Source organism: Anas acuta, chromosome 4, assembly GCF_963932015.1.
Source record: "Anas acuta chromosome 4, bAnaAcu1.1, whole genome shotgun sequence".
Lineage (NCBI taxonomy): Eukaryota > Metazoa > Chordata > Aves > Anseriformes > Anatidae > Anas > Anas acuta.
In genome coordinates this window covers 41636896-41649381 of record NC_088982.1, presented here as the reverse complement: position 1 = coordinate 41649381, position 12486 = coordinate 41636896, and the positions used below count along the sequence as shown (strand labels likewise).

Genomic DNA, 12486 nt, shown 5'->3' with positions numbered 1-12486 from the left:
GGATCTCAAGTACTTGAGACAGATGTCATTCCTACGGAGATTTGTTTAGATATGAAATTTTTAACCAACTCCATCTTACAAGGAATATGGAAAATTCCTAATTACAGCATTTTCTGAAACAAAGCACATCCATCTACCATACTTTGGAAGCTCCCAACTGCAAAACACCCCAGGAGGAGCTGCATCTCCCTTGGCCAGGCAAGCTGCCTCTTGCCTCTAACACAACTGTTCTCAGAGGTCGCTGGTAAAAGCCACCAAAAAAAAGCATTCAGGTGGACATCACGAATCCCCCAGCTCACAACACAGCTAATGTCAAACCCAGTCTTTCTGAATTTTAGGATCTCTTCGAATTAAACGTGTTCTGTTAAGCCTAACAGTTCTTTTGTAGTGAGGTCAAGCAACACATTAATTGTTATGGCCAACGTCTGCTGGACTCATAAATTACTAGTGAAGTGAAAAAACTAACAATGAGATCATGTGTTAAAAACTATTTTCCCTTTCCTGTCTTTATGATTCTTCCTTACGTTTCTGACCATTTAAAAAAACACAGCTTTCCTATCTCTTCCTTTCCTGCGGATGAAGGTCAAACCATTAACTTTTCTAAAGTTAATTTGTGCAGAAAGTACATCACCTACCTTTCCCATCCCCAACCTCACATTAAACAATGACACACATGACATCACAGGAAGCCACGCGATTTATAGCATTCTAAAATAGCTGGAGAACAGGATATTTTCTGTATGTTTTCTGTAATTAAAATAAGGCAGTGTCTGATTTTCCCCAAGGAAGATATATGCATGTTTTTGCCTATTGGGCAGAACCACTGGTGAAGTTTAGAAAGACTTGAGACAAGAACCCATCTCCCCTACACTTTTCCTCCAACTAGTTCTCCAACCTAAAATAATTAAATGTCAACTTCTTCAACATACACATGGAGAAGGGAGGAAGAAAACAAGTGGTACTGACACCACCTAAATAGACTCCAAAACATCACTACAGAACGTACTTGGGCACTGCCCCTATTTCACACTTCCATGCTTACAACCTTAAATGAGGAGAAAAAGCCCCAAAGGCCATGCCAGATAGGACAGAGACCACTCCAATTAGTCCAAGGCCGAGACAATCGCTCACTGCCATAACCTGATCTCTCTGCAGCTTAAGGGCTTTTTGGCAGCCTCGCTGCTCCCGCTGGAGTCACTGAGGAGTTAATCTGAACGTCACTCACCCGTAAACGAAGATGTGATCAGGGACTGGACCCTTCACAAGTATGGACGGATGCCAGGAGCTCAAAGTGTAAAGGGGGATGCATACCATTAATGCTCCCCTCGCCCTGTGTAAGGCTTCTGGTCAGGTTGCAGCCCTCAACCATATGGAATAACAAATTACCAGGGCTCCGTACAGCAGGGGAGGAGGCCGATCTCTGCTGCAGCTGCCAACTCCAGGAAAAGGTATAATTGAAGGGGAAAAAGCATGAGCGAGTTACTCTGGGCTAAGCCAGCACACCTGTTGCTATAAAACAATGAAGTGCTGCACATCTTTGTTGTGGGGATCTCTGCAGGATGCTGCTGTGACAGTTTGCAGACAGAATTTCCCCCTTTTTTGCAGTCTTTAGTGGAAGGGAAAACAGATACAGAGAAATGAAAGATTGTTTTTTTTTTAAATGATCACTACTCAGGATGCACTTCTTTAAAGGAAACACATTACTAAATACACTGCTGTGTTAAAAAGCTACTGTAACGAACCCTTTAATGGACTATGGCCTTAAGTCATCAGACAGCTTGATTTTTGGACTTTCTCAAACACCAAATTAAAAGGCTTAAGGGGCTAAACTGTGCCTAAATTTTGCTGAAGATGTGGACCTGGAGGCCAGCATTAATACATGACTACCAGTAGTAACCCTACTACTAATGGCTGAAGAAGGTAAACCACCTGGCAGTCAAGCTGGGTATGTTTGCAGAACCGTAGCAAAGACGAGAGCCTGTATCTGTCAACCCAGTACGACAGCCTGGGAATTGGGTAGCTTGTTTTTAAACATGCAAATCATCATCAGAATATGCCTGCACCAAACAAGTGGAGCTGTATTAAAGAAATTACAGCTACAGGGCAATTTCACCCACAGGGCCATTTCATCTAAGAGCCAAGAATGCCAAAAACATACAAGATAGACCAAAGACGACGTGGCTTTTCAGATAAATGTTTCAACTAACCACACCAAGAAAGAAATGCCTTTATGAAAATTTAATGGTGGCCTTTGAAGACAGCTACTGATCTCTACTCTTTGTATCTCCAGCATGTCATCCTGTTCCTCAGAAAACTAACAGGTGTGCCTTCCTCGAGATTTTGGTTTTCCTTTCTGTTCTATTTTCACACTCCAGAGATAATGATTTCAGCAAACATAGGAAGTTGCCAATTTTTGATTACAACTTCTTTTTTAAAGCCTTTCTATAAAAAAAACCCTACTCACCAAAGGGCCTGCTGTACTTTTGAAGTAACTTGTTTTCAATTTGTATGGGGTATATTATTTTACACAATCCCAGGTGACAGCTAGTTTCCCTCAAGGTTTGTTTTTTGCCCTTTGCGTGTTACATGAAGATTTAGGTAGGGGGTATCTCTTTCCACATCTGGAAATTCAAAGACCAAATACTGGCATAAACCAAGGAGCCATATAAAAGAAGGGAAGCTTTGATCACCCTTTCTTTCCAAAGTAAATTCCACTCTTTCTGTGACCTTTACGAAACAAAAGGATGAGCAACTGCTGCTACATGTTCAACCATTCTGCTCTTAAAAATCACGATGACTTGGTGGATGTATGTTATGTACAAGCGTTTGTGCAGGCTTATACCAAAACATGGCCTCCAACCCTTATGAAGGCCTCGGGGCACTATCATTAGATGGTGCACTTTAATTTCCAAGCATCAAATAGCTCTATTTTCATATGGATTTATGCAAAGCCACTCATGTTTTACGGGAAAAATAAAACTGCAGGTTGGGAAGGAGGGAAATCCTCACACAGCAGTTGGTGCTGTCTGGAAATGGGCATGAAAACGTGGGGCTGGGGGAGGAACTTGAGGCTCGTACCCTGAAAAGACAAAGCAGGAAAGGAAGCGGCAGGAAAACAAGGGGAAAAAAAAAAAAACACAACAAAACCCCAAAACATAGTGTTAAACTAACAAATTTCAACCCTTCTGAAGACTTCTAGCTTAATTTCCTGCTTTTGACGCCACAGCTGCTGAAATCGGCTGTGGCATCCTGGTGAGCAGCCCAGTCCCACGGTGGGAACAGAGCAGGTACCAGCGCATACCCAGCTGAGCGTGCTCAGCTCTGCTTGCTGTCTCTAGCATTAACGAGTCATTGAGGCCCGCTGCCTGAAGTGTCTTGCCAAGATCTTGCTTGTAAACAATAAAACACCAAGTAGAAAGAAAAGTTTGAATGTCATTAGGTTTTCTCGTGTTGCCTGAAACAAGACCTGGCAAAATTGAATGTTCTCTGACCAGAGGACAAGTTCTCACATACAAAGACACTGACATGTCTACGCTTAGGTTCGAGTTTACTCTTGGTTAAAAATAATTAATGCTCTTGTGGCAAACGCAATTCTCCAAGAATCTCCCTACTTTATGTTGTTCCAATAGCACCTGGCTGAAGCAAGGCTGTGGTAGCACACCTTTGCTGTACTGTTTTCTCTAAACCAAAGTGCCAGCCTTTTGGACTTTTGCTCCAAACCTAAGTTCCAGTAGCTGCAAGTGAAAAGGCTCAGTCCTAGCTGTCCAGCAGTCTGCGCTGGGTGACAGACAGACAGACATTCCAGACCTTCTATTCCGGGAGAGAGCTGAGAGCTGCCTTGTTTTCTCAACTCTTTGCTTTGTTTTGCAGTTTCTGTAGACCTCACAGCTTGACTTGTCCTTTTACATAGTTGCAACTGAAGACTGTATTTAAAAACAGAAGGGGGAGAAAAAAAAAAACGCAGTTGTCGCTTTATTGACTTTACTTTTACATCAGACATCTGGTCTAAATGCATTTGGCAAGTAATATTAGTACATTTCCTGCATTACAATATTCAGCTAACATTAGATTTTACTTGCGGATGCTCTGATAAGCTAACATTTTGATTAAACTGACATTTGTCAAGGCCAATTTCAGAATTTAGTACTAATTGTATGCACATTAGTGAGGGAGTTCTTGTAAGCTGATTTGGAGGGAGAAGCAGTCCTGATACAGGAGGAAGTTACAGTGTGATAGCGTGTATTAAGCTGGACATTTACACAGAGCAGAGTTCAAATTACCTGTATGAAAACCACAGTCACCATCCTACTGGATAGGTTAAAACTTGGAAGTCTGGTCTTCTAAGTCAGAAGAAACATCTGAATCTGGTTAATTAAAAATAAAAGGAAACAAACACATTGTTCTTGACAAATCCCATCCCTTTGTCATGGCTGTTTTCTGACACATGGTGAGATTGGACAAAAACCCCTGCAGTTTAGACCATCCTCTCCTTTTTGTCTCCCTATTTCAGCTCTGGGGGGGGGGGGAATTTTAGCAGGGAATTCTGCAAAAGTGAAGCAAGGAAAGTTTCCCACTACTTGCCAAGCAAACTGACAGTTGTTTGCTATTTTGGGGAACCATCCTATAATTGCACCCACCTGTTGTAGCACGCTATTTTTAAAGTTACGCCCAACAGCAGGGTTACACAGCAATAAGGCAAAGCTTCCCAGCAATGCTCACGCACCCCCAAGCCTGCAGAGGTGCAGAAACCCTGCTACAGGGATAAAGGAGCAGGTTTTTGTAGATTGGTTCTGTGTACCATCTCCTCTTTCCCTGGTTCAGATCAGCTGTTGGCCTCTGCTGCTCTAATTTCTTTTTCCTCCGTTTTCTTTCCCTCTCTCCTCTCTTTCTCTCCTCCTCCTATTTCGCATATATTCTCCTTCCCCAGCTTCCTCCCCCTTACACTCCCCCCCCAGGGAAGCAGCAGCTTCCCCGCTCCGTGTTCCCAGTGTCCCCCCAGTCTCTCCCCATCCAGCACCGTCCTCCAGAAGGCCGGACGGCGGGGGAGCACCGCATGCAGCTGGTCTGCCTGCTCCCTGGAGGCCAGGCCATCAAAGCCTCTCCATCTGGCCGGATGCGAGCCGGAGGCTCTCCTGCCCCCTCCGGTCCTCCCAGGTGCTGGGACCACGCAAACCTCAGGCCCCTGAAAGCCCAGGCAAGCTGTGGGCCGGCGGTCCCACAGGGAATCACCGCTCACCCCCAGTTTTCCCTCTGGTTCCCCCCGTGGCCCTGTCAGAATTACGGCCCCTGCCAGTTGGACGAGGCTTGAATCTAAACCTGCCTGATCCAGGGCTTCCACCATTTCGAGTTCCTCTCTGGTGCATGCGAGTAGATGTGCAGCCTGATGGAGCCTCACTCGGAGCAAACAGAGAAGATCAAAGGCAAGCATGAAAACAATCAAGCTAAAGTCATAGGCAAGGAGTCCGTGCTGGGAGCAAAACCAGCACGACACACCTACTGCTCTTCTCAGAGCCTGGGGACTTGGTCTGTTCTTGTGGCAAAAAGCACCTATGCGTTCAGGTAAAATGTTTCTTGCCACCGAAGACAAGCTTGTTGAAGCAGACATCCACTTTAAATTCATGTTTATAATGGAAAGGAACATTATGATCCTTAGGCAAAATTAACAGCTCAGCCATTCTGACAGCGTATTCATGTCACAAACAAGCAGCTACTGCTCATCGTGCAATTTGGGTGGAAGACGGGCACCATCAGCTCCATAAAAGCCTCCCTGATGTACAGCAGCACGCAGTGTGCTCTCCAAAGGAGAAGAGAAGCTGAACAGAGGAAAATCAACCTTTTTTTATTTTTTTTTAATCCACACTTTGTTGGTAACTATAAAAAGTTGAACCAGCTCTCAGTTATTTTCTATCTCCAAGTGGATGCACTAATTGGTGGATGAATGCAACCAGGTTACTGGTTCTGGACAGATCAGCTTTGCTGCTCCCTGGCGTCACACAGCGATGCACAGAGGAGCATCAGTTAACACCTCCAGAAATTAATAGCAAAAAGTAACAACTGCATTTCCCAAGCCAGGTTTAAGCTTGCTCAGATCAATGAAAAGGAGGTTTCTTCTGAGCCCGATCTCTGTAAAGACACCAGTAAATTCTGGACACGTGCCATTCACTCTCAGAGGACAGCATTTAGTTGGATGCATGTACGTACCCTGTAGATAAGCACGCTGCACCATCAACTGTTTCTGCACATGAAGCAAAAAAGCCAAATTAGCTGTTCTTTTGCCTTCTTTGTAACATATAAACTCCAAGCTTCTTTATCCTAGAAGGATAATGAGCAAGGACACCTAGCAGAGGCCAACTAACACTATTCTGCATCAGATGGACCCCACAGCTGGTACCCACCAAGACTATGAGAAAATGAAATATTCAGCTTCTCCATCTTCCTTCCTTCCCTTTAGCTAAGGCAGAAGAACTGAGCCTCTTCCCGTAATGCTGTGTTAGAGGTGTGATTTATTGCTTTCTTTAAATAGCAGTGTCAATTTAAGCCCCTCTTCATCCTCCCTGCCCCCATCCCATCCCTGTTTTGCTATTACAGGAAACTGGATCTAGGCTTAAAACAAAGATGTTTGTCGAGATTCTAGGTCACATCTTTCACCTGATCCCACTGACATAGCTGAGGACAGCAGCAAGGAACACAGGCTGCACATCCACAAAAATATAAAATGAATAGAAGAAGAGAAAGAAGTATCTCGGGGGAGCCTTTGGAAGGCCATTTCACATGTCTTCCAGCAAGACCGGAGATGTTATTTGTGGCATTTTCAGACAGGCATGAGGAACAACACATTTGCTTTTTCCTCTCCCGGTCTCTATGCCCAGCTACTTCTCGTGTCTCAATCAGACTTAAGAATCCCAAATCAGGCAGGAGCTTGGTATCCAGATATCCCTAAACCAAAAGCTAAAACTGAGGAGAAAAAGCAGATCCAGCCAAGTACTCACACCAGTTTAGCTGACCATGCCAGTTTTTAAAAGGCATCAAATTCAGACCCTGCCCTCCTTAATTAAAAGCTCTGCTTTGCCTTGCCAAGGGAGAAATGTGATGGCCATTAACTGCCCTGCACCAGAAATAATTCTGCACCCAGCAGACCTATGAAACAGGTCTGCTGTTTCAAACAGGTCTGTTTTCCCCCTCCTGACAAGCCAAGGGCACGAAACTGGCTGAATTGACTTTGCCAAAAAGTATGTTTCTGTCCATTTTGGTTTTCGGGTACCGGCACCTGTGCAGAGCCTCTGCAACAGCTTGGGTGTTACTGCCTCACCTCCACATCACATGAAGTCTCTTAAGGGCAGATGCCAGCAGTCAGGGATGCCTGGGAAGCTCCATGTTTGAAGCTCCAGGCAGTTCTCCTCTTCTCAGCCTCCCCTGGACTGCACACAAACAGCTTTTATCCGTTAGCCTGGCTAACAGAAAGAAAATCTTGCTTGAATTCAGACTACAGCATGCCAACTCCAGTATTTTCCAAGCTGAACAGCAAAGATGGAGCAAGGCATCAAGGCATAAACCCATGCATCCCTCTGGCACCATGAATACTGAGAAGCATCCATAAGACTAATTGCCCAGCTGGAAGTGCTACATGATTTTAAGTGTCTGAGGATTTACCGTTAATCCGTTCTCCAAAACTTGCACAACACCGACACAAGCCACACGACAACGAACAGGGAAGTGCACAGACTGCACAGATCCCACCCCACGTACACGTCCTATGCACCAGCTCCCGAGAAGCTGGATCTGCACGGAGCAATCAGGTGTCGACCGCGCTGCTGAGCAGAGCCAGAGTTTCACAACGAACTTGCACAGCCTGCACACACCGCCCATCGGACGCTATCTAAGCTTCCAACTTTGTTTTGTCAAGTACGTTTCCAACCCTCCTGACTGCAATGATAACCTTGGAAACAAACCGTGGTATCTGCTCGAGTCTGAGGACTGTTGGAAATGGTGACTCATGCCTGAATTCCTACTAATCTTCAAGTGCAAGCACTTAGGCAGCAGTAATGGTGTTTTAATTTAATGTCCAGGCAAAAGTGGGAAAAAACGGTTAGCAGAATTTGGGAGTGACTGTCAGGAAATGAAGACAAAAGAGGATGCTTGGAGGACACGAAGATCAGGGAAGGGAAAGGAAAAAAGAAGTCGTAACTTACGAAGCACGCATCTCCAGGCCAGACAGAGTCCAGTTACCGCCTGTTTCCAGAGGCCACACTTTACCACCCACTCCTGTGTGATATCCCCCGAAACAAGGCCAGAGCTGTGGTTAGCTGCTGTAAAACCCTCCTTTACAAACCCAGCCAGAGACCTCAGCAAAGACACAGCAGGGTTCAGCTCCACTCTTGCTTTTTAGACACGGTGAGAAGTTCTTAAGATGCAACTTCAACTTCCGTAGAAATTCATACCTCCAAACCACTATTTAACAGAGCATCTACACAGATGTGCAGCCACCTCCAGAGCATTTCAAATGGTTAGAGCAACACACTGATCTCCTGAAGGGCTGAATACTTCTGTCAGCTCCATCAAACTGACTCCAGCACTGGTACTTGCAAGAAAACTGCCCAGTTGCCAACTAAGCAGGTGATCAGAAAGATCTGTTTTTTCCTGAAGAAAGGCATTCACCAGGCAAAAGGGAAATATTTGATTTCTACCATCTCCAACTTCATTTAAGTTATTGAATGTTTGTTTTCCCCCCCAGCAAAAATTCTGTAGCTACAAGCACCTAGAAAAGTTTTATCTTATAGAAAGACAATTAAAAAGCAATCCAGAATTTGGCTTACATGTAGTAAACTTTTTGCTGTCTCCCAAGTACAAAATTTAGATGACTTAACACCCAAACCCCAGCTTTCCAACCACTTAAGCTACTTAGCAGTACTTAGTCAAAATGAGTGTTTTAGTTAGACACCTTTTGCAGGTTATATGCTATTTTTATCTTGTGTATCTCATTGAAGTGACAGGGCATTTACAAAAACGGATTTTAAATATGGTATAAGTGATCCAAATGAAAGTGTTCTCAAACTCAGTAATCGTTTCCAAGATTAAAGCAAAATGAGTTGTAACATGTCACTTGAAATTACAGTAACAGCAAGAGCTCAACTGTTGCTCAATCTGACTGAACTAGATGTCTTTGAGGAATCTTAATTCTCAATATTTTGGAGCACTCAATAAAAGCACCTGGTGCAGACATGTAGAAAGCTAGCAGCACAAGGACGCAATTATTTATTTTACTGTCCTGCTTTTGGCTAACACAGAATTGTTAAGAACTTTTTAAAACTCTTTTTTCCAATGCAAAGGGCTCCTTTGCTTAAGCACCTGCTGCATTAAAAAGCAAACAAACAAACAAACAAACAAAAAACTTACTTTATGAGTACCATTCACATGATTTCCAAATTCATATTAACACACCAAAGGGAAATATTTAGCATCTAGATATGCATTAAATGTTGCAGATTCAAGACAAATGCAATTTCCATTCACAGAAAAATACTGCTGTGACAACCTTATTTCCACTGCAGATCACAAGCTATCCATGCCACTCTGCAGATACAGCTTCACGGCTTATAAAATGCCCACCACAGATACGACTTCCCAAACCTAAATCAGGGAAGCCCACTCACACCTGCAGTGTGTTTCTGCAGATGTCCCTGCACCACCTCACAAGTACCCAGAGCCTAGTGCAGATACATTCAAGCACATTGCATCTTAGTCCCAGAAACACCCCCGATAATAACTCACATAAGCAAAATTAAGCGTGGGCTTGGCCTTTAAAGAGAAGACAGAGAGAAAGGGTTGCTCTTTAAATAATAAGAAGTGGGGGAGTGGATAACAGGGTAACAACCTCCAGTTCAGAACACCTGAAAGTAAAACTTCACGCAGAAAATAACCCTTGCTATCAGCGTTTCAAGGTGAAAGGGTACCTTTGTTGACTAAAATCAGTCTTTTCAAAAGGCCAAAATTAAGCAAGATCTTAAAGACAGTATTATCTTCTGAAGGATGAAGAAACAGAAGTGATAGAAGTGAATCATTTGGAAATTGTAAAACCACATCAGAATAGTTTTCATGCACAAACTGCAGTAATCATTGCATAGCCATGTTTCATATGCATTCCATCTATACAGTTCAATAAAAAAACAAATGAATTGAGGGATGGTGGCCACCAACAAAACCAGGTGACACCATGCCCAGCAGCTTGAGGCGTATGCAGAGACTGTGCCTCCATGCAGTGATGAAATGCATTTACACATGTCAAGTACTCATCCTGTGAAAGGGAGAACTGCTAATTAACGATTACATCCAGATAAATCGCAGAGGAAGAATCTGACGTGTGCAAACAGCCACTTTTGCTTATTTAAGCTGATGAGTCACATGATTAACTGGCATACTTTGCATTGTTTAGATAAGGTGTGAAGCTACAAACAAGGAAGAACCTACCAGGACTCTCTACCCGCTTGTAGTGGTAGGGATTGATGCAAACCTCCTTCTGTTTTGAACCGAAGGGAAACTCGCAGCATTCCAGTGGTTTCAGTTCGTGATGGCTCTGCAGGTCTGGCCAGCGCCACACTCTGCAGTAAATTACATGTGGCAGCCCTTTCCGGTGTGAAACCTGAAGCCTGCCGTCCAAGGAACGAGGAATTGTGACACAGTTGCTGGGCTGACCAGGACAGCTTAACGCTTTCTCCAGCTCTTCCATAGCACCTTTTTTCTTCTTCAGTTTTTTCACTAACGCATCGACAGCTTTCTCTGCCCATTTTTCTTCTTCATCCCCCTGCTTCCACCCCAACAGCCTCTTCACCGCTGGGCTGGTGAAGGAGAATAAGCTTGTCACGTTCATGGTGACCCCGCTTGGTCACACTGGACACCGCAGACCAAGCAGGAAAGACCGTCCTGTTCTTCTACCACCACCACCCAGCAGATTGTATCAGTAGTCAAAAGCAGTCTGCCCCAAATAATTCTGGTCCTTCTGCCTTTTCACTCCTCCCGTCCCAGGATGGCAATGCTGACATTCCCCCGTGATAGATGTGACCTTCTCATTGTGCTAAAGGCTGAGAACCTGCAGGAGAACAGAGGGAGAGGAAAACAGATTTTACTTTTTAAGTTAACCAACAACAGGAAGAAACATTCCCCCCTACAAGATCTGAATTACCCAAAACCAATTGAACAACAACAAAAAAAAGCCCACAACCCACCAACCCCCCCAAAAAAACCACCAAAACACAGTGTTGACTGAGAACTGGATTCAAAGAACAGCCTGATATAGACTTGTAAGCAGCAGGGCTTGCTGGTGAAGCTTTCACGTTCCTCCCTGCAAAGTAGTCCTGAATATATGAGGGGATTGCCCTGGAAAATAGTGAAGCAGCACAAACAAAGTCAAAAATGGTTGGGGGAGTTAGGACGAGGTGGAAGGAATGAACAAGGGTGGAGAAATGAAGAAGGCAGCAGGACAACTCCCCCACCTGCTCAGGTCCCCCACCCAACTTGCTGCACAGCCTCAGTGATTTCTGTGCCATGCAGCAAGGGGGACCACAAGTGCATTTGCCAGCTTCCAACAATGCTGCTGCTCAGTGCCCAAGCACTGCCTTGGATAGTGCTGTGAGAAGCAGGATAGAAAAAAGATAAAAACACAAAAAGCCATGGCTGTATTCCCATACAGACCTGCCAGAAGGGCAAGGGTTCTGTATTAGCAACACAGCTCCCACCAAATCCAGCCTACAACAGTCCCTCAGCTTTCATCTTTCACTGCTAAGTGTGAAGGGCACTCCCCGCAATCTATCAGCGGTGGCAACCTCAAGCAGCAAAATGTCCCAAGGAAGGCATACAAGAGGAGCAGTGCTTTTCATTTTGCTTTCAAAGAGCAGCTGGAAGCAATACGCCCCACAGCACTCTGCCACCCAGCCCTCCGCAAGCGATACTGCTCGAAAATCACTGCACCAGAGCTATGCATATCACAACCTGAGACAAAAAAAAACACAGTGCAGCTTCACCTCTGAGTTACTTTGATTAACAGACCAAAAAAAAAAAAAAGAAAACTAGAAAGAACCTTGCCCTCACTGATCTCCCGCAAGAAAGCAAAGCTCCGTCTTCCCTTCCCACCAAACAGCCCTCGGTTCCTAAGCAGACTGTGATCGTGGACTTACTGCACTGATTACATCCTGACCCCTCCCGCTGCAACGCCAGCCTGCTGCACTCAAGGACATGCGAAGGAGTGGGAAGGAGGAAGAACTGATAAGAGGGCTTCAGATGGCACAGAGGTCCCGAGCTGGGAGCCGTGGAACAGGGAGGAAGCAGTGGGTGAAGGTGGGAGAGGAACTCCACACCGGCAGGCAGAAGCCCCTGCTCCTGCTGCAGGGTCTGCTGTGAGCAGCAAGTTTCACATCTGCCCAAGCTGGAAGCAAGCAAAAAGCTTGCCTCTGCCAGGGGGAGAAAGGGGGAGAAAAAAAGAGACAAAGAGCACTA

General features: G+C 44.8%; 1 protein-coding gene across 2 annotated transcripts in view; it reads right to left on the bottom strand.

Annotated features, from left to right (window-relative positions):
- Window positions 1-12486, bottom strand: part of SMAD1 (SMAD family member 1) — a 46826-nt gene that overhangs the window by 14118 nt on the left and 20222 nt on the right. The window contains exons 1-2 of one of the 2 annotated variants that reach the window (XM_068680856.1): window positions 12071-12089; window positions 10465-11083 (exon numbers count right to left, since the gene is read on the bottom strand). In XM_068680856.1, the coding sequence (XP_068536957.1) occupies window positions 10465-10864 (400 nt within the window). In that variant the 5' untranslated portion in view covers window positions 10865-11083; window positions 12071-12089. Of the gene's footprint in view, window positions 1-10464; window positions 11084-12070; window positions 12090-12486 lie in introns of those variants that run through there. The other variant, XM_068680855.1, reaches the window with a different exon arrangement.